This window comes from Danio aesculapii, chromosome 7 (assembly GCF_903798145.1).
Source record: "Danio aesculapii chromosome 7, fDanAes4.1, whole genome shotgun sequence".
Lineage (NCBI taxonomy): Eukaryota > Metazoa > Chordata > Actinopteri > Cypriniformes > Danionidae > Danio > Danio aesculapii.
The window spans coordinates 36,945,912-36,968,935 of NC_079441.1; the positions used below are offsets into that span (position 1 = coordinate 36,945,912).

General features: G+C 35.9%; 2 protein-coding genes across 2 annotated transcripts; both read left to right on the forward strand.

The window, feature by feature from the left end:
* Window positions 1-9,101: 9,101 nt before the first annotated feature.
* Window positions 9,102-10,678, forward strand: LOC130232893 (arylamine N-acetyltransferase, pineal gland isozyme NAT-3-like). Its single transcript, XM_056462869.1, has 2 exons — window positions 9,102-9,187; window positions 9,625-10,678. Exon 2 carries the CDS (start codon window positions 9,632-9,634, stop codon window positions 10,496-10,498), a length of 867 nt encoding a protein of 288 aa, XP_056318844.1. The 5' UTR covers window positions 9,102-9,187; window positions 9,625-9,631; the 3' UTR covers window positions 10,499-10,678.
* Window positions 10,679-16,142: 5,464 nt separating this feature from the next.
* LOC130232111 (arylamine N-acetyltransferase, pineal gland isozyme NAT-3-like) lies at window positions 16,143-22,715 on the forward strand. The gene is made up of 2 exons (XM_056461814.1): window positions 16,143-16,320; window positions 18,487-22,715. The coding sequence occupies exon 2, from the start codon at window positions 18,494-18,496 to the stop codon at window positions 19,358-19,360; it is 867 nt and encodes a 288-aa protein (XP_056317789.1). The 5' UTR covers window positions 16,143-16,320; window positions 18,487-18,493; the 3' UTR covers window positions 19,361-22,715.
* Window positions 22,716-23,024: the final 309 nt, after the last annotated feature.

A 23,024-nucleotide genomic window follows, 5' to 3' on the forward strand; every position in this document is an offset into this window, starting at 1 on the left:
CCAGTCTTTTTTTTTCAGCCTGTGAAATAAACCAAATCAGATTACAACAGTCCTCAGGAAACCGACTCTATAGGTGAAAAGGCAAAGGCAAAAGAAGGTTCTTTCACCTCTGAAACTACTTTTCAGATAGATGATATACTACTGTTAATGACTGTCAGTCCCCATTTATGAGTTCACATAAAAGTCAACATGAGTTGCAGATTCACTCAATTGGTGGACTTTAGTTTTATTCCTCAAATTCAATAAGCTTATTTCTTCCATCGTTTTTCAATGAAGTTCTTTAATAATAAGCACTATCTGTAGTATTGTAATGTACATTTATATAGCAGATTTGTTGTGTATTGCCATACATGATGAAGGGAATTTGGCCAGGAGTAAAAATTTGTTTACGAGAAGTGCAACAGGATATGTAATGACCTCACACCTCTCATCTGAAAGACGGTGCTCACTGATAGTATAGTGTCCCCATAACTATACTGGGGCATTAGGACCTATACAGATCGCAGGGTAAGCCCTTACACCACAGGTACTAACCAGGCTCAGCCCTGCTTAGTTTCAGTGAGCAACTAGTCTTGGGCTTTAGTTATAGCCATTCTGTACTTAATAAATTCTTTAAGCTTTTAAACATTTAGACACTTCTCGATTAGGTCTGAGTTGTTTGTAATGATCATAATTTTTCAGTAAGTGATGGTACATCTAACCTTAGTATGGGTAATGCTGCTTTAAAGCTCCTCTGACCTATGAACACTTATTTCTGATGAGTCAGGTTTGTTGACATGACGGTAAGCAAAGTTATTAACTTGCCAATGTCCTACGTCACTTAGATACGATTTATGATCAGCACAGTTTAAATGATATATTACCACTTTATAATTTATTACTGGGTTTATTACAGAATTTTATTCACACTTTCAAAATTATGCATAATTTGGAGTTGCTCATTACCTACTTATTGAACAAAAGTGGAGTTACATTAAATAACAAAACACAAATGAATGTAAACCAGTAGTAATCATACAAAAATAAGTGTGTAGCACAATAAAACTAAATCCAGGGACTATTAGCCAGTACAGTACACAAACACTGTACTGGCTTGTGTTAGAAGTATAGTCTGCCTTAGGTTATGTTTATAGTTAAGTATTTATAGTATATGTATATTTAGTACATAGATAGTATACAAATCCGGTATGTTAGTTTTGTTTTGGTTTAAAGTAGTTCTTACACTCAGTGTTGTTTTCATATTTATGATTATGTTTATGTAGCACTGTGGTTCTGAGAGACACGACATTTCGCTCCACTTTACTGTATGTCCACACATGTAGCAGAATGACAATTGAGTTCAACTTTACTTGACTTAACCACTAATTAGCTTCTCAGATTAGATACCCAAACAGGCTCATCGAAGTATCGTGACCAAGTTTTAAAAGAAAGCTGATTGAAACTACAACTTGAATGCCAAGAGCATCCAAACCGGGGAACAGGTCTAATCGATAGAATATGAAAGAAACATAAAATGTCAAATTTGCTTTCTGTTTGCCACGGAGAAACACTGAATGTAATCATGTTTAGGACTTTATTGTATGGTGTGTGATTGAGTTTTTCAAATCTCTCAGTGAGCGATTGTACAGGTCTGTATCCATCTGTACCAGCTCTGCTACTCAACCCTCTAGTTTATTCATATTGCTAACTTAGTGTTGTGCTGGATGTTTTTCTTCTCTCTGACTCTGAACTGTGTGGATATGAAGCACGTCAAAGAAGGCAGAGTTCCAGGACACACTCACCGATTGCGTAAATAATCACGGACCAAGGGTAGCTCAAAGATGTTTAGGAGCCAAAATGAGCTGCCCCAAATACTTTGCTTTGGTGAGCTGTTTCAAACTGCTGAAACAAACTCGAAACAAATTTGCCAGATTTTGTTTGAAATAACATTTAAAAAAAAAAATAATAATAAAAAATTCAGAAATAAGTCAAGTTAAAGTGCATGTGTATCTTAAAACAAGTAAAATTATCTGCTAAATGGGGTAAGTAAAAATAAATTGTTTTTGGTTTGAAATTAGATTGTTTCACCTAGGCCATTGGCAAATTATTTAGCTTGTTTTAAGGAAAAACTCACTTAATTTTGACTTTATTTCTTAAAACACAACAATATTTTGTTAAACAACTTAATTTTCGGATATCTGAACTAGAAACAAACTTGAACTCTTAGTTAGAAAATAATTTATGTGAAATGGTGTTCTCAGTCATCCATTTGTGCTCGATATTCTCTTCTTCAGTTTAAAATAGTACATACAGCTCAGACATCTAAAGTTAAATTAGCTCAAATGTTTCCTGGTGTTAGCTCTTTGTGTAATAGATGCCAGGCCGCTGAGGGTACTTTAATGCACACATTCTGGATTTGCCCTAAATTAGAAAACTTTTGGAGATCAAGATTCGATACCCTTTCTGTTGTGCTTCAATATAAATTAGAGCCAGAACCAATTCGAACCATTATTTGGAATCCCCCCAGAAGACTCATGTTTCTCTGCGTCAAAGTGAAGATTCTTGCCTTCTCTTCTTTATTAGCGTGCAGAACAATTCTGCTTAAATGGAAAGATCCCCTTCAACCCACCTTTATTCAATGGACCAGAGATGATGTCTTGTCTTTAACTTGAGAAAATTAGATACTCTTTAAGAGGATAGAGTAAACAATTCTATAAGATATGGCACCCCTTTATTGATTATGTTGACCATATTAAGTAATACCTCTCAAATATATGTATATATAATTTTTTAAAAAGGTATTAATTTATTTATTTTTAATGTATTTATTTATTTATTTATTTTGTTGCTGTTGTTGTTGTTGTTGTTATTATCATTATTAACACTGCTATGTTTCTGAAATTACTTGTAATTTTAGACTGAAGTGATCGACATCTATGTTTTGTTCTATTCTAAGTAAGGGTTGTAGGGTTTGTGAATGGATATATTTGAAAATTTATAAAACATATTCAAACAAGAAAAGTATTTTACAGTGATGGGGCTGTGTTGATTAATGCTTCATTTGGGGAGAAAAAGAAAAACATTCTGAAAAATATTGAAAAATGTCAATTATAATATACCATGAATAGACTTTGGAGCTTTCTAAACAGTTTAAATTCCACATTATTAAACATTAGTAAAATGGCATGTAAAGCTAAACAAAGTTCATACTCTGTGTCTTATCTTGGATACAAGCGAAGCAAATCATATTTCAAAGAGAGAAACTTAAACTTAAACTTTAAACTCATTATTTTGCTGTACACAAATAACACAATTTTACCAGGCTCAAAGTTTATTACGAGCAGAGGGCTTGACACTCATCCACTCTCTCTACTTTACCACCTGTTGGATGCAGCAAATCCAGTTTTTTTTTCAGCTTGTGAAATAAACCAAACAAGACTACAACAGTCCTGAGGAAACCGACTCTATATGTGAAAAGGCAAAAGAAGGTTCTGTCACCTCTGAAAACTATTTTCAGATAGATTATATACTACTGCTGATGACTGTCAGTCTCCATTTATGAGTTACAGTTTCACTGAATTTGAGGACTCTAGTTTTATTCCTCAAGGCCTGTTTTTGAAACTGTTTTTCACGGCAGTTCTTTAGACACTTGTAAGTACAATACATTTCTATACCCATTCTATACTTCATTTTACGCTTTTAGACATTAAGACGCTTCTCTATAAGGTTATTTGTAATCATCATAGCATTTCAGTAGGTGATGATACTGTACGCCTAACCTAAGGTAAATGCAGCTTTAAAGCTCCTCTGACCTATGAACACTTATTTCTGATGAGTCAGGACTTGATGGTGAGCAAAGTTATTCATGATTAACACAATTTTAATGAAATATTACTTTGTAATTCATGACTGGGTTTATACAGACGTTTATTCACACTTAAAATGTTCTGGGTAATTTGGTGTTACTGGCTAGGCTACCCTATATGGAACAAATGTGGGAGTAACATTAAACAAACAACAAAACACAAATGGGTGTAAATCATTATTAAAGATACGAAAAACTGTGTAGCACAATAATACTAAATCCAAGCACTTTTAGGCAGTAGCCTACAGTAGCTACAGACATCTTGTTATCAGAAACCTGCAATATCTTGAATGTTTAACAAACACTAGCCTTTTAATAAAACCTACATACCTTTTGTGACATGTCAATGTTGTGCTAATAGTTTCAATAATGTACTATTAATCATAGGTTACTTATTATTTTGTAAATTAGATCCGTAAAAGAACTATCGATAAAATATTTCTTACCGTTCGCCAACAAATCCTGCTGCGCATGCGCTCTCTGCATCATCTTCTCATCCGTGCAGTGGTTTTAGTTCGTTGGAATCAAACTGGTTTGATTTTAAGTTTTACTAAACGAGCCGTTATGTGTTTTGCTCAGTAAATTTAACTAATTTTAAGTTTGATTCAGTTTCTTTTTGCGAAAAGATTCACTGAATAGTCTAATAGAACAGATTAGACATAAATGGGCTCTCGTCGAAGTATTGAGACCAAATGCAAGTTATAAAAGGAAGCTGGCTGAACATACAACAACTAAACCAAGAACAAATGCAACACAGAATGCAACTAAACAGGGGAACAGGTACAATTGGCAGAATATGAAAGAAAGCCCTCTTCACGCCATAACATCCTGTCTCCCTGACATCCTGTCTAAACAGCTTTTATCTGACCGTTATCTGTTGAAGGCAGCGTATACTGTATGTGTATGGCTATACTGCGCTGCTTAGGTAAATGATTTGGTTATGACTAAAACTGAAAAAGAAAACAACGACATTGATCCATAAGTTTTTTGATCGTTGATTTTGTGACTGGCGGTAAATTCCGCGCAATTCCCACGACCCGTATTAAATCAGGGACTAGTCGAAGCAGGGTAAGTGGCTTTTAGAAGTGCGAGACCTTTTTTTAAAAGCACCCTGGCTTACTGCAGCCTTCAGCATGTTATGTTTGCTATGTGATCACAGAAGAAAAGCTTTTTTTTGTTTCTAGTAAAGGTCAAAACTTAGTTAGAAAGTTAGAAAAGCGTTTTTGCAGTGGCTGTGTTCAAATTAATGCTTCATTTGAATAATTATTATTCAGAATAATATTATTATTCAGTTCTGAATATGTTAATATGCTAGCCTATGAATAGATTTTGGAACTTTCTTAACAGTTTTAACACCACATTATTAAACAACAGCAAAATGCCAAGTACAGCTAAACAAAGTTCATTTTCTATGTCTTATCTTGAATACAAGCAAAGCAAATCATATTTCAAAGAGAGAAAATTAACAGAAAACCGAAAATACCTTGCACGACTTTAAACTTCTCATTTTGCTGCACAAGAACACAGGAAAAGGGATTTCCTCCTTTCTTTTTTGTGACCAACTCGTGATACAGTATGTTTAGCTCCTGATTCAAGCAACAAGTTCAGAAACACAAGCCTTGGAGTTTGTTCATTGATGCATGTTTTCCACAACAACAGCTCTGTGTCTACTGACCAAACCATGTGAAACTCTCTCTTGCTCAATCTGCTTTTTCTCAGTTGTGAGTTACAATGACAGAACATGGTGAAGTCAGTCTCTAAATAAAAGCTATCCTATGAGTTCTTTAGTCAAGACATGTTCTCTGTCCCATCCTCACATAGTATTCTTTAGTTTCTGATTGATGTATTAGACAGCACACATTATATAAAATAAAAAAAAACTTTTATCATTTTAGCAGTGCTATCAAATAAACTTTACATTACACTGACTTAAAACATAAAGTGAAAATTAGTTTATAAATTGAATATGAATGAAGTGAAAATTTTATTAATTATATATGTATAACAAAGCAAGGAAACTATATATATATATATATATATATATATATATATATATATATATATTAAAATATATAATAAAATCATAGGTTATTATAAATGTACTGATAAAGGTTGTTGATCTTTGTATAGCTACAGACAATCTGTAATACACAGGTTATGTAACACAATCATCACCATCTTAATGATTCTTTTGCAAAGTCAGTCACTCATTGTCTTTGTTGGCAACGTTCAGCATACAAGATATTATCAGTACCTGCAACTATTCATGTTCAATTTACATCATGCTTTTATTTGCATTGTAAGGAGATGAATTGGTTCAATATGCACTTGGTAAATAGTTTAAGATTCTAATATATACTGTATATATATACTATAATATATATATATTTATATCTTAGAATATATTTTATAGGTGATTATTATTAACATTTGCACTTTATATATTGCTAAAAGAGACATACACTCTATCATACATTTTATCTCCATCTAATGCAACAGTTTTATAATTCAGTTACAAAAAAGTATACTTGCATTCAAATATAATGTACAGTCACCGGCCACTTTATTAGGTACACCTCACTAGTAACGGGTTGGACCCACTTTTGGCTTCAGAACTGGCTTAATCCATTGTGGAATAGTTTCAACAAGGTACTGGAATTATTCTTCAGAGATTTTGGTCCATATTAACATGATAGCATCACACAGTTGTTGCAGATTTGTCAGCTGCACATCCATGATGCGAATTTTCCATTCCATCGCATTCCAAAGGTGCTCTATTGGATTGAGATCTGGTGACAGTGGAAGCTGTTTGAGATGATTTGCGCTTTATGACATGGTGCGTTATTCTGCTGGACGTAGCCCTCAGAATGGTACACTGTGGTCATAAAGGGATGGACATGGCCAGGAACAATACTTAGATAGGCTGTGGCATTAACACGATGCTCAATTAGTACTATTGGGCCCAAAGTGTACCAAGAATATATCCCCCACACCATAACACCACCATCAGTCTACAACCATTGATACAAGGCAGGATGGATCCATGCTTTCATGTTGTTGACACCAAATTCTGACCCAACCAGCCGAATGTAGACTCATCAGACCAGGCAATGTTTTTCCAATCTTCTATTGTCCAAGTTTGGTGAGCCTGTATGAATTGTAGCTTCAGTTTCCTGTTCTTAGCTGACAGGAGTGGCACCCGGTGTGGTCTTGGGCTGCTGCTGTAACCCATCCGCCTCAAGGTTCGACATGTTGTGCATTCAGAGATGCTCTTCTGCATACCTTGGTTGTAATGAGTGGTTATTTGACTTACTGTCGTCTTTCTATCAGCTGGAACCAGTCTGGCCATTCTCCTCTGACCTCTGGCATCTGCAAGGCATTTGCGCCCACAGAACTGCCCCTCACTGGAGATTTTCTCTTTTTCATACCCTTCTCTGTAAACCCTAGAGATAGTTGTGCGTGAAAAGTAGATCAGCAGTTTCTGAAATACTCAGACCAGTCCGTCTGGCACGAACAACCATGCCACATTTAAAGTCACTTAAATCACCTTTCTTCCTCATTCTGATGCTCGGTTTGTACTGCAACAGATCGTCTTGACCATGTTTACATGCTTAAATGTGTTGAGTTGCTGCCATGTGATTGGCTGATTAGAAATTTGCATTAATGAGCGGTTGGACATTTGGACCTAATAAAGTGGCCGGTGAGTGTATGTTTATTTACCTATATTTAGTATGTGTGCATTTACAAAATGTTCACTATTAGTTTAGATTAATATCGAAAATGCTGGAAAACATAAGTATGAATATTTAGCATTGCTTCATTCATTTAAATATCATTTTTTAAAAACTGTGTATCTTAAATATTAGCTTAATGTGACCACTCGAGGACGCTGTAAATCAACAAAAGCTCCTGGTTTGCATTTTATTGCATACCTCTAGTGGCGACACACTAAAAAATAACATGTTATTTTAACATTAGGTTTGTGTTTGTCTGTATGTAGTGTGAAATTATGGAACAGTCTAGAACTGATTCTCAAACAATGTCAGGATATTAATCAATTTAAAAAGTTGTATAAATAAATATATTATTAAAGGAATATAATGAATAGAGGTGATTGGAAAAGGATAAAATTAGAAAGGTATGATTCAATTTCAATTAATGGCTGTTTGCAGTACTATGTTTGTTTTTTGCTTGTTAGTTTTGTTTTGTTTTTTTTTTGGGGGGGGGGGGGGGGGTCTGTGTTATAAAATGTAAATGTATAAATGGAATAAAACATACAACACGTCAAAGAGATAAATTATGTCTCATGCAAAGCTCATATGTCTCGTGTAAAAAAGAGATAAGTAAAAAAAAAATAAATAAGTTTAAGTAATAGACGAATGATGTGTGTAGAATGGGGTGGGAAAATAATAAGCTTGTGCTTCATCCCGCTTCATCCCTTCATCCCGCTTCATTTTCGACCATGCCGAAATGTATTTTTTGTTAAAGAATTTTTATGTATGATATTTCTGTTCAAAAATAAATAAATCAAATCAACCCAGTTTTGGGTCAGATGTTGACAGTACCAACGCTTTAGTTCCTTTTTTTTTTTTTTTTTGAAATGATATTTTAAACTCAACAATTAGGTACAGTGACATGTGCATAGGTGCCTAAATGTCTCTTTATAATTAAGTTAGCATGTTTGCTTGATTCATATTATGTTTCACAGTAATATTAAATGATGTTTAATAAACATACTGTACATTCCTCACATGTTGGATTTAGAGTGAGAGCAAGGCAAGACATTGAATAAACACTTTAAAGATGTATTCTTAGTCAATTCAAACTTCAAATAGAACTTCATACAGAATATTAGTATCTGCTAGTGGTCATAAAATAAGATTGCAAATAAAAACAACACTTTTTCAGTCAAATTCAAGCTTGCTTTACTGACATGACAAATGTGATGCATTGCCAAAGCATTTGTGATGTTTACATTAAATAGAACATAGGGAAAACAGAATGACATAGTAGTAGAGATAAACTACAAATAACATATTTAGGAATCAATAGTTTAGGACAAAACAATAATAATAAACATTTTATTTAACAGTCAACATTTAAGGACTCATTTATAACTTCACACAGGCTAGTTGTTAAGTATGCATTTGTAATGAAAGCTGTGGGTTGAGTTTTACAGGGATGTTTCACTTTGTGGATTTTGACCCGTGTCTATCATTCGTAGTTAATGTATTAATGTTATAAAACCTTACAGTCCAAGGGTTCATGTTAGCCAATACCAGTCCCTTGCTGACATTCATTCAGAGTACTAACCCTTCAGCTCTCGCTGGACACATTTTAACGGTAAGATTTTAAAATGTTGTCTTACTTTTTATGATATTTTAATATATATTATGTTTAAAACTAACTGTATCCCTTTATCTTACTTGAAAAGCACAAACATATATGTTTGGACATTTATATATGCCAAAAACATTAACTAATGCAAATTCCCTGTTAATTTTAGTTACTTAAAATATCTATGTTGACATTTTCTAGTTTAGTAATATTTAATTATATTATATATGATTTATTTGTCTGCAATAAATGCTTTTAGAAATATATTTTTGCCCTTACAATATGCATTGGCATTTTAAATATTGCATGCCATTTTGCAGTACATCCCATTTGAAAACATACATGGTTAAAATTCTTCATCACACTGTAGTTCTATGATGATATATTTCTTATACAGTGTAACAACGTTTAAAGAATGACTGCTTGTGCATTGTTTCTCATAGGTTTACAATGGATCTGAGAGAGTACTTGAACAGGATTGGGTTTACTGGCCAGTTCAGCAAACCTGACTTGGACAGTTTGTTCACCATCCACAAGCTGCATGTTATGAGCGCCCCATTTGAGAACTTCAGTGTTCACAATGGGGAGAAGAACTCAATGGACCTGCGTGTCATCTATGACAAAATAGTCAAGAGCAATCGAGGAGGCTGGTGTTGTGAAAACAACCTCTTGTTCTCATGGGCCCTGAAGGAGATGGGATACAAATCTACCATATTGGGTGGCAGGGTGTTCAACTCTCTGGAACAGGACTTTCTTCCTAGTGACTCTCATCTTATCAATCTGGTGGAGATCGAAGGAAAGCAGTACATCGCTGACGTGAGTTTTGGTATGTCATATCAGATCTGGTATCCCTTAGAGTTGATCTCAGGTAAAGACCAGCCACAGCCTTCAGGAGTGTTTCGCCTCACAAACAACGGTGAAAAGTGGCTTCTGCAGAAGACCGGAAGGAAGCAATTGATCGTAGATAACGGCTTTGTGGATTCTAGCCTTGTTGACAAACGGCTCACCAAAACATTATACTCCCTCACATTAACACCACGTGATGCAGATCATTTCCTGGAGATGTCGGTTATGCTGCAGACTAACCCAGACTCTCTGTTCGTGCTCAAGACCATTTGCTCCCTTCAGACGGCCACTGGCTACAGAGCTCTGCTCGGCTCGACATACAGTGAAGTCACTTTCAAAGAGGACTCAGATTCAGTGGAAATGAAGAAAATCCCAGATGATGAGATTGAGGCTGTGCTGAAAGAAAAGTTTAACATGGTGTTGGTTAATAAGTTCACACCTAAAAACCAGAAAGCTGATTACCGCATGTAGTACTATGCTACTCTGGACTCATCTACTCATAATTTAGAAGGCTACCCTGTGTGTGTTTAATTGTACCTGAAAGCTCTCTGTCATTTATGTTGTTTGATCTTTGCTTCATTATAGGTGAGAGCTGCATTATTATGACACAATCATTGCTCTTAATATTTTAACATTGATCACTAATTAATACATGTGTCTGTTGCCTCATTACAAACATATGCAGCAAATTTCACAATATACACATTAAACTTACAAAAACTTTTTAACAGACCTTATGCCTCTTTGGTGTGGCATTCTGAGATACTTTGAACAGACGGCCGCTTCACAAAACTGAAGATCTCCATGGTTTCCATGTAGGTGGTGCGGATGGGTGGAGGGAGACTTGCCCTTTTTTAGCCGGTGGAGAAAATGTATACATTGTTGAGCCTTCTTGAAGAGTGACATGGTGTTGGTGGTACAGGTGAAATAATATGTGATGTGCAACCCTATTTAGTGCTGCTGACTTTCTCCGCAGTCAAATTGTTGATGGTCAGTGAAAGGAAGTCAACAGGGTTGATCACAAACTCTTTTGTCTTCTCCACCTTGAGGGACAGGTTGTTTGTGCCACACCTTTCAGCCAGCTGTGCCACTTCCGTTCTACCGTCTTCCTCTCTAGTTTCATCATTGTTGCTGACAAGACCTACCATCGTGTCATCAGCAAACTTAATGATGTGGTTGGAGCTGAACTTGGCAGGGCAGTCCTGAATCAACAGTGTGAAGCGCAGCTAAATGAACACACGGCTTTGTGGGGCATCTGTGCCCAGAGTGGTAGTGCTCGAGGTGTTGTAGCCAAAATGGAATGACTGAGGACTTCCAGGTAGAAAGGTTAAGTTTATTAATGAGCTGTTGAGGAATTTTGTTGAATGCCAAGCTGAAGTCGATGAACTGTATTCTAACATAGGAGTCTTTATTTTCATGTGGGTAAGAGCCAGGTGATTGGTGGAGAAATTTGCATAGTCTGTAGAGCGGTTTGGACAGTAAGTAAACTGGAGCAGATCAAGTGTGTTTGGGAGGCTGTTTGATTTTGTGCATGACTATCCTCTCATGAAAGCACTTCAACATGATTGGAGTCAGTGCTATGGCGTGGTAATCATTTAGGCAAGACACGTGGCATGTGGGGACAACTGCCTGACTCAGCGAAGTGTTGAATATATCGGTTAGAACAGGGGTGCTCAACCCTTTTCCTGGAGATCTACCTTCCTGCAGAGTTCAGCGCCAACCCTGATCAAACACACCTGAAGCAATTAATTAGGACCTGAACAGCACTGGATATTTACAGGCAGGTGTGTTTGATATGGGTTGCAACTAAAATCTGCAGGAAGGTTGTTACAACATCTGTCAGCTGTGCAGCACAAACTTTCAGTACACAGGCTTTAAGGACCCACAGCCTTTCACTGGTAAACCATAGATAGGGTCTTACTCACATCAGCCGGAGACAAAATAAAGCACCTGCTCAGTGGGAGGTGAGAGTAGTATTTGTGCAGGTGTGTCATTCTGGATTTCTAACCATCAATAAAAGTAGTTGAGTGTGTTTTGGAGGGATGTGTCATCATTACAGGCCTGTGGCAGGAGCTTGAAGTCAGTGATGAACTGAATGGCGTGCCACAGGCTCTGTGTGTCTCAGCTGTCAGTGGAGTGATTATTGAGTTTTTGAGCATATGATTGTTTTGCATTCCTGATGCCACAGGACACGTTGGTTGGCTCTTGCCGTTTCAAGGGCTGCTTTATCTCCCAATCTTCATCTCTGGTCATATGCAGCCCATGAATTTGTTTTCATCCACGACTTCTGTTGTGCAATGGAGGTTTTGGTGACAGTAATATTATCAATCGATTATCCTTATGGGATGGCATGGTGGCTCAGTAGTTAGCACTGTCGCTTCACAGCAAGAAGGATGCTGGTTCAAGTCCCGGCTGGGCCAGCTGGCCTTTCTGTGTGGAGTTTGCATGTTCTCCCCGTGTCTACGTGGGTTTCCTCTGGGTGCTCCGGTTTCCCCCACAGTCCAAAGACATGCACCATAGGTGAATTGGATAAACTAAATTGTCCGTAGTTTATGAGTGTGTGTGTGAATGTGAGAGTGTATGCGTGTTTCCCAGTACTAGGTTGCGACTGGAAGGGCAGCTGCTGCGTAAAACCTATGCCAGAACAGTTGGTGGTTCATTCCGATGTGGCAACCTCTGAAATAGAGACTAAGCCAAAGGAAAATGAATGAATGAATGAATGAACGATTTCCTTATGAATTTGCAGTTAATCCATCTTATACTGTAGGTGTGGCATATCAAGATGCATGGCCCCATGTTGCAAGGATTTGTATGTTGCATGTTCTTACGGAGTTTTTGACATGTAACCCATTAAGCATGTTTGGGATGCTCTGGATTTGATAAAACAGCATGTTCTAGTTCTTGCCAATGAAATGGAGTGGACCAACATTTCACAGGCCACAGTCAACCACCTATTCTACTCTATGCAAATGGTGATGTGTTGTACAGCATGAGTAAAATAGTAATCACACACAATATTGGCTTTATTTTGACCAGCCTAAGGCACACATGTGCAATAATCATGCTGTCTTATTAGCATATCAATAGGTCGCACCACATATATGAGGTGGATGGATTATTATGGCGATGGTGAAATGTGTGAACTATATTTGAGAGAAATAGGCCTATTGTGTACATAGAATTTGTTTTAGATCTTTAAGTTCAGCTCACGAAAAAAGGAATTAATAACAAAAGGAAGATTGTGACATGTGGCTAAATATGGTGAACCATACTCTGAATTTGTGCTCTGAATTTAACTCATCCAAGTGCACACACACAGCAGCAAAAGTTTTTTCACTAGAATTTTACACTCGCAGGACGTACAGGCTCATATGTCATTTCCATTTACTAAACTCCCATTTCAGTATCCAGATTTTCAGTATATCCAGATAAAACCTCTGATTAGTTTCAGAGTTCAAAGGCTCAACAGAAATGCATGTAATAGGTTATCAGCCTCAGACCTGGGAAAAGAAACACTTAAGTCCACAAAGCACATATAATTTCAGTAAAATGTTACCCAACCAATAGCCTTTATACGTTTTCAAATGTAACTTCAGTTGTGACAGCCATAACAGTTTAAGGGGTTTTGTCCATTTTTGTGGCATTTTAGCCACAATCCTAAATTTGATTTTATGAAACAAGGACAAGTTATGTCATTAGGGTTTCAAAAATTCAATGGTTCGCTACTGGTGGCAATCTGTGTAATACTATAAAATATACACGAGTCACATGGATTCATTCAGAATGAAATAATTCATACCCCTGACAAATGCTGACTTAAAGTTTATTTTATTCAAAGTTTTTTATTTCCAGCTATTTTTTTTTTTTTTTTTTGACATGACACAGGTTTGGCCCAAAAGATAATAAGATGATATACAAGAGGCATCATTGTGGAACAAAAAGTGCCTTGTCCAAAATTATTCATACCTTTTGCAAACTGTCACAATCTATGGGAAAATCCAAAGTTCTATACCAGGGGTGTCCAAACTCGGGCCTGGAGGGCCGGTGTCCTGCATATTTTAGTTCCAACCCTAATTAAACACACCTGAACCAGCGAATCAAGCTCTTTCTAGTTATACTACAAACGTCCAGGAAGGCGTGTTTGGACGCTCCTAGACCGAGTTTGGACACCCCTGTTCTGTACCATTCTAAAAAGTCCAGGCTGTTCTAAAGCATCCTATTTACCCTGATTCATTGGGAACAGCTGTTTGAATTAACTCAACAGGTGAAAAGCAGAAAATCTCAGCTGTTTGTAGTCAGTCATGGCTAAAACAAAGGAGCTTTGTGGCTTCTCACAACTCAGGAAAAGGCTATAAGGCCATATCTAAATGTTTTGAAGCTTTAGTGGCTACAGTCCACAGTATTATTAAAAAATTAAATATGTTTGCAGTTAAAAACTCAAAACATGAATACACAGAGAAAGTATATGTTAACATTGTTAAAACATCTGTTTATACCAACTAAGCACAGAGTTATGGGATCAGAAAACTATCAATCTGTGAACCTTTTAAAAAATTTTATGAGAAATAAACATGCATTATGATGATCATGTGACCAAAAAAGTTAGCAAGTTTACAGTATACAACATACCTTGCAGAAATTCTGTGAATTAAACAGCACAACCCAAAATAAACAGTACTCCAAAAGGATAAGATTTGGCACTTTATAGAACAAAAATTATTTGTTTTATTTTACATTTTTGCATTTATGAGGGAAAAACTTTGTTATGGATATGACACTTTATTATGAATGTGATAGATGTGAAATTGTCACTTTTGTGACTCTGGTAAATCAAATATAATTGTTTGTAAACATTGACAGACATTTTTGAATAGTTTTACAATGCTGTAAATACAAGCCTACACAAAAATAACTTCACTGTTTTGGTGAAAGAAAATCATGGCGAGGTTGACGTTTGCATGGAATTGCTTATTAATGTTTTAAAGTAGCCAGCAGCCTAGCAGATTTAAGTCCCCCTAACTCCTAACTCATGTAGACAGATTTTTAAAAAACAAATTAATGAAACCCATTAATAAAATGGCCTGTGTATGTGTGGAAACGGCCTTCTTATGTTTTAGAAGAAGCCTGTGTCGTTTCTTGTATAAAAAAAAAAAAAGTTGCTGGTAAATAAAAATAACTCAAAATTCGCCTGGGATATGAATAATTTTTAGGCTAGACTAATGTTTTGCCTAAATTCTTGTTGCATTTTCATGGTTCTGACCACAAGGTGTCCCAAGCACATTGTGTTCAGGAATTAAGGATTGTGGGGGATGAATTTCGAAAGACCACGACTAAAAATCAGGTGACAGCTCCCTCTGGTGGTGCATAGAAGAGGGAGCAGGAATTCCATTTGCAGGACGTGTGTATTAAATATAAATCTTTTTTAAAACATGAATATAAACCTTTAATGTTAAAAACAGATTATAAATAAAAAGTTATCATTTTGAACTTGTTTTTAGTAAAGACACCTAAAAGTAAGATGTATCAGTTTTCACGATAATATGAAGCAAGACAAAAAACTGTTCAGCACTAATAATTGTAAGAATCGTTATTATGATTTTGTACCAGTAATAACTGATTATGATAGGTCTTAATGAAGACTGTCACTCTGAAGACTGGAGTAGTGATGAGAATTTTGGAATGCGCTATTCATTTTATTTTAACTATTATGCTGCTTTTTATGCTATCTGAACAAAATAATTGTAGTACAATGCCTAAGCTTTCGCCATTGGTTCGTTTAGAAATAAAACATCAATATATAGTTAATTCCGTTTTGACTTTTGCTGGCAATGTAAAATATTTTACAATTTCATTTAAGTTTCAGTTATAACTTAATTTTTATTAAAGTAATAGCCTTCTCGTAATCAAGCTGCTGGTCTAAGTATTAACACTTTCTGTGTCATTGCCCACTTCATCTCCACCTACTTCACATGACGGATGCTCCAATAGTATCTGGATGCCTCAGTTCCGACTGCACATACTTTTTTTTTTTTTTTTCTGACTGCACATACAGTATATTGTCAAAACGCCAATGTGCGTAACATCCTGTCTCCTTACATCCTGTAAAATTCCTTTATCTAATCGTTCTGGAATTTGAAGTCAGACTGTATGCATATACTTCGCTGCTAAAGTAGACCTTAATGATTTTCTAAAAGTCTTGAGAAATACATTTACTTCGTAATCTTGACTAAAATTTACACGAATCTATTCTAAATCATCGTGCTGAAGCCTGTCTGATACAGTTTCTTGAAGAGGTACGTATCTTCTTCCAAATATGCTGCTTGGCTAACTGAAGTCCATTGCAAAACTGGTATATTTGCAAGATGATGTGGGGCTCTTTATTGATTTAAGGCTTCGTGTAAAGGGAGAAATAACACGATAAATCATTAAATATACTATAAATAGCTTTCTAAACAGTTTTACCACCACATTATTAAACAGTAGCAATGAGCACTGATAGAGCAGGTAATTTGATATTGTGGGATGTCTAATTTATCCGAGGCATTTGCACTGTTACTGTATATATGACAAAATAACTATTCAAGGTTTGTTTGTGAATGTTTTCTGTCAAGATTCAAATCTAATTGGATTTGCTGGAGAACATCAGTATGAATATAGGATTGCTAAATACTGGAATATTAAAACATGTATTTTCATTGGAAATCTTAAACATTAGCTTAAATTTAAGCTCTTCGTTTGCACTTTATTATTTAGTTGAAGAAAATACTGGGTTATTTTAATATAAACTTGGATCAGATATAGACAAGCCCAATCTTTAAGTTAAAATTTAAAATGATTTGAAATAATATTTTTAACTCAACAATTGAGTGTCCATTTTTGGCCTATATTTTGGTTGAAACAAACTCTTGTTGCTTAAAGCAAAGTGTGCATTAGTTTGCATGATTTGCATTGTGTTTCACAATAATATGAAAAGGTTTGTAATAAATATACATTCCTTGTGTTGAATTTATCATCTAGGATTTTGACTTAAGGCAACAGCCTGTAGAAAGAGCAAGAAATTGAAGAAATGAGAACATATTACACCAGCGTTAATAGAATTACACTGATTACAGAGCACTAGTTGATATATTTTAAGATTCTTTTATTAGTTTATAAGGCACTATATAACCTGACTCCTCCTTACATTTCAGACTGCTCATCAAGATACATTCCAAGCTTTTTGCTATGCTCTTCTAGCGCTGGACTTTAGAATTAATGTCTGTAAATCTGATGCGATCTGGCGGCACCTCTTTTAGTGACTATGCTCAAAAATTTGGAATTGTCTCAAATGAAGTGATAGCATCCACCAACATTCATGTTTTTAAAAAGCTTGTTAAGGTGCACCTTTTAAAAATTACATGCGAGTATAACAGTATGTTATATTAATGTATGCATTTTATGTATATAGGTATATTGTGTAGGTGTTTGTATGTATGCATGTAGTGTGTGTGTGTGTGTGTATATGCATATGTAAGGACTATTGTGTGTGTGATTGTGTAGATATATACATGTACATGTATGCTCTTATCTGAGTATATTTGTTGTTTATTTTGCATTATTTGTCTATACGTTTGTTAATTTGGTTTGTTGTTTGTTAAGCGCTTTGAATTGCATGCATGTAGGAAAAGTGCTATACAAATAAAATGTATTATTATTATTATTATTCATTCTGAGTATAAGAATTGGATTCATCTTAACAATAGCATTTTAAAATGTACCTAAATATTCTTAAATGCATTTGATTATTGTACATATCAGAGATTTGCTTTTTTTCTCTCTCTCTCTCTCTTTCCCTTTTTTAGGTTTTCTTAAAAGAGAAAATTAGAATTTATTATAAAACCATGTAATTATTACATTACATTATACTGTACATTACAAATGTAATGATACATATACATTTACAAGTACATGTACAAGTACATTTTATTTACCAAACTATCTATATTTAGGTTTTCTATACATTTATTCACCTAAAACATCTTTATATCTTATCAGTTTGCTAAAATTGTATTGTCAACAACATATATACATTGCATGCATACCTTATGTACATGCCTATATAGTCAAGAACACACTGGGAATAGGTTCAGACAGATAGTTTATTAAAGACTTGGGGAATTGAGGTGCAGAGATGGTAAGGGTTATTGAGTGTATTATACATATCTTGTTTTAAAGTCGTTAAGAGATGAAGACAATTCAGGTAGCAGAGAGCACACAAAGAGGAACAATAAAGAGCTGGAGGGAGTCTGATGAGTTTGTTGTGGTGAAATATAGACTTCCCTCCTAAGCTTCTCGTTGATTCTCTGTGTTGCAAGAAAATTGACATGTTAATAAACTTGTAATCAAGTTGTAGTGCTAAAATTCCTTATATCCTTATGCAGTTACAAAAAATATATATGTTTTCTGCTTGTTTTTCATAGGTTTATAATGGATCTGAGAGAGTACTTGAACAGGATTGGGTTTACTGGCCAGTTCAGCAAACCTGACCTGGACAGTTTGTTCACCATCCACAAGCTGCATGTTATGAGTGCCCCATTTGAGAACTTCAGTGTTCACAATGGGGAGAAGAACTCAATGGACCTGCGTGTCATCTATGACAAAATAGTCAAGAGCAATCGAGGAGGCTGGTGTTGTGAAAACAACCTCTTGTTCTCATGGGCCCTGAAGGAGATGGGATACAAATCTACCATATTGGGTGGCAGGGTGTTCAACTCTCTGGAACAGGACTTTCTTCCTAGTGACTCTCATCTTATCAATCTGGTGGAGATTGATGGAAAGCAGTACATCGCTGACGTGAGTTTTGGTATGTCATATCAGATCTGGTATCCCTTAGAGTTGATCTCAGGTAAAGACCAGCCACAGCCTCCAGGAGTGTTTCGCCTCACAAACAACGGTGAGAAGTGGCTTCTGCAGAAGACCGGAAGGAAGCAATTGATCGTAGATGACGGTTTTGCTGATTCTGGCCTTGTTGACAAACGGCTCACCAAAACATTATACTCCCTCACGTTAACACCACGTGATGCAGATCATTTCCTGGAGATGTCGGTTATGCTGCAGACTAACCCAGACTCTCTCTTCCTGCTCAAGACCATTTGCTCCCTTCAGACAGCCACTGGCTACAGAGCTCTGCTCGGCTCGACATACAGTGAAGTCACTTTCAAAGAGGACTCAGATTCAGTGGAAATGAAGAAAATCCCAGATGATGAGATTGAGGCTGTGCTGAAAGAAAAGTTTAATATGGTGTTGGTTAATAAGTTCACTCCTAAAAACCAGAAAGCTGATTACCGCATGTAGTACTATGCTACTCTTGACTCATAATCTAGAAAGCTACCCTGTGTGTAGGACTGGGCGATAATTCGATATCGATAATTATCATGATGTATAATTTTTCGATATAAATGATAATGACAGTTTGATAATTGTCCGATAATGTTTATGAATGCTTAACGCTGCGCAGGCGTTTTGCAACCTGCATTTCCAAAACTACAGGCTGCATTATTTAAGGGCATTTGTTACAACATTGATAGGAAATTTTGTTGTCAAACTTGTTTCCTTTTTAATATTAAGATATTTTCTTTGAAATTAGTTCAACCACTATTGTTCCTCATCGACGGTAAAATAACTAGCCTTTATATATTTAAAGGACATCAGGACATATTAAAAATGCAGCAAATATATGACAGATGTTTACAACAAAAGTGGATCTTTCAATAAATCCGTATCCACAGAGCGAAACAACATCATCCATCCACAGTTGTGTAAGACAGGGACAAACAAAAATAAATATTTTTTGTTGAAAATGTATCTTTTTGCAACAAATTTCGTTTTGTATAATGTGTAATTTAATTATAGTGTACGTTTTGTTGGTAAGTTATCTACAACATAAACAAGAAAAACGAATAACATCTGAGGTGAAGCGCTTCAAAACAAGTCTGCTTTATGCTTTAGCGCCAAAACAATCACGGTTTGGATTTAATCCGTTTAATCAAGCGGTTTGAGTAGGACAATCTTTACAAAATATTTGCAGCATTGATAGTATTCTTATATTACCTCGGAAGAATAAACTCTGTCGCAAGGATGAGAACTCAAAGTCGTTGTGTGAATGGATGCGCAATTTTTGAAATGAGAGTCTGCATAGTCCTTTTCGTGCCAGTTAAAACCGAGATCTACGCATTACCCGGTTTTATGCATCCCGCAATATGTCAAGAGAGCAACGCCATAAGGTGTGAAAATCTGCTTCATTCACGCGTCAAATTCACTTCAGAATCAGATTCGCGTCATGGGCAGGGTCTGCTTGGTAAATGTAGCTTCCTTGCTAAATGGCTAACATAGATTTTATTGAGAGAAGAGCTGTGTTTATGTGCTTTATGAAGGCTGAAAAACGGCGTTGATTCGTTTGGAGCCGTATATGGGTCCACTAAATGCTTTCAGAGGTGCAGCTAGCTCTGTGAGCTCATAAACTCCTCCAGAAACTTAACCTGGCTAACGGAAGCTTTCAGCGCTGCTTCTGACTGAGCTGAGCCCAGTTTGATGAACTGTTGTCGGCGTCTTTGCATTGACTTAACATGTAAATCACTCACGCTTGATGCTGCTTTCGTCTCTGGTGTGAACAAAGCATTAAAAGGACAGTTCATCCAAAACTGAAAATTCTGTCACCATATATTTTTTCTGATGTATACAATAACTTATAGTGTAATGTCTTTGGTTGTTGAAATTTTAAACTGTAAATGCTGAAAAATGATAGTCATTTAAGATTTTTTAAAATTATTTTTTCATTTATATTGCCAGACAGCTAAAACATTTCACAAAAATGTGTTAAATCAGCTGCACAAAGGTATTGGCATGCTGAAAATCCTTTAAAATTAATAGATATAAAGATTTGACATTTATCGTGATAATTATCGATATCAACTGATATGAAGAACATTATCGTGATCATTTTTTTTGTCTTATCGCCCAGCCCTACCTGTGTGTGTTAAATTGTACCTGAAAGCTCTCGGTCATTTATGTTGTTTGATCTTTGCTTCATTTTATGTGAGAGCTGCATCATTATGACACAATCATTACTCTTAATATTTTAACATTGATAACCAATTAATACACATGTGTCTGTTGCCTTATTACAAACATATGCAGCACATTTCACATTATACACATTAAACTAACAAAACATACTTTTTAACAGACCTAATGCCTCTTTGGTGTGGCATTGAATACATTTGGTATAGATGGTTTTGGTGAGTGTAGTATTAGCAATGCACTTTTTGATATAGGCACTAGGTCTATGTGGTTGTTTTAGGTGGCTGGGATGTTGTTGTTGATGTGCAGCCATGTGAAGACACTCAACAGTCCCTTGCCTCTTGCTGTGTAGATCCTAGTCCTGTTTATTTTCCAGCGAGTAAACATCTGAGAGTTCAGTTTTGGAAGAGCTGATATGGTGGGGTTAGCAGTTAGCCTAACTTGTATACCTACACGCTTACTGCGCTTCTGTCCTCTCTCACACTGATTGTAATGATGCCTTTTATGGATAGAGAGGTTCAGCTTCAGCAGTAAACAAAGGACTCTTAGCTTCTCATCGGTCACTGGTGACAGTTGGTGTTTGTATATTCTGCTGATTTCTAAATGAAGTGGCGATGCCAATGAAGTGGAGGGGACCGATATTCCACAGGCCACATTCAACCAAATTGACTTCATGCAAAGGAAATGTGTTGCACTGCAGGAGGCAAATGGTGATCACACACAGTACTGGCATTATTTTGGCCAGCCTAAGGCACACCTGTGCAATAATCAGGCTGTCAAATCAGTATATTAATAGGCCACACCTGTGAGGAGGATGGATTATTACGGCAAAGGTGAAGTGTTCACTAAAACAGATTTAAATGTATGAACTATATTTGAGAGAAATAGACCTATTGAGTACATAGAAAAAGTTTTAGATATTTGCTCATGAAAATCCAACTTATGAAAGTTGAAAAATGGAACCAAAAACAAAAAGAAGATTGTGACTTGCCAAATATGGTGACCCATACTAAAAAATGTGTGCTCTGCCTTTAACCCATACAAGTGCGCACACACACAGCAGTGAACACATACAAACATTGTGAACCTGTGAGTGCTCACCTGGTGAGTAGTTGGGGTTCGGTGCTTTGCTGAAGGAACTCACCTCAGCCTTTTTGTGCACTCTTTTACAGTCGGCTGTTGAACGTTTGGTGTACGTTTGGGCCACCAACACCATTTGTTTTTGTTGATGCTAGTTATTTGGTGTCGGCTTGGTTTGTCCCAGCCTTAAAAGTGTTGCATTTATAATACTTGTTGACTGTAGTATGCTTAATACAGGTTTAGATAAACTTAAAAATATTATAAGTATTGTAATCTCGCTAAGAAGCATTGTGTCAGGGTATGATTCAGCAAATATTTGAATAACAAATATAAACCAACATCCTTATATCAACACCCTTATCGCTTATAAACCACCATCCAAGTATGCTTTGGGTCCAAAGATGCTCTTTCATGTTGTAAATAAATTTGTGTTTTTGAAACCAACAAAGATTCCAGAAGTGAATGGTTTATTTTAGTTATTTAGCCTGAAATGTTTACTGTACCAAATATTTTAAATGTTTATTTTTTTAATAAAGTATATTGTGTTCAATAGAGGAAAAAGCTGTCGATTTTTACCCAGACATTTAAAAAAGAACATATTTCATGTTTCATAATCACAATATCGTGAAAATCATGATATTTTTATCATATAGTCAGAATCTTATACTGGCCCATGCCTGATTTACAATGACAAGATGTACATGAGAAAGGGAAAACAATGGTGTTTGAGGCTCATGCTATTTCATTTCAATGTACTGAACTCCCATTTCAGTGTATGCAGATTTTAACAATTTATTATATTGCACCTTTGAGACCTCTGATTGGTCACTGGATTTCATAGGCTTAACAAAAATGTGTG

Bases quoted from the DNA above. Each gene is read 5' to 3' on its own strand.
- LOC130232111 (XM_056461814.1), top strand. From the start codon at position 18,494: ATGGATCTGAGAGAGTACTTGAACAGGATTGGGTTTACTGGCCAGTTC.
- LOC130232893 (XM_056462869.1), top strand. From the start codon at position 9,632: ATGGATCTGAGAGAGTACTTGAACAGGATTGGGTTTACTGGCCAGTTC.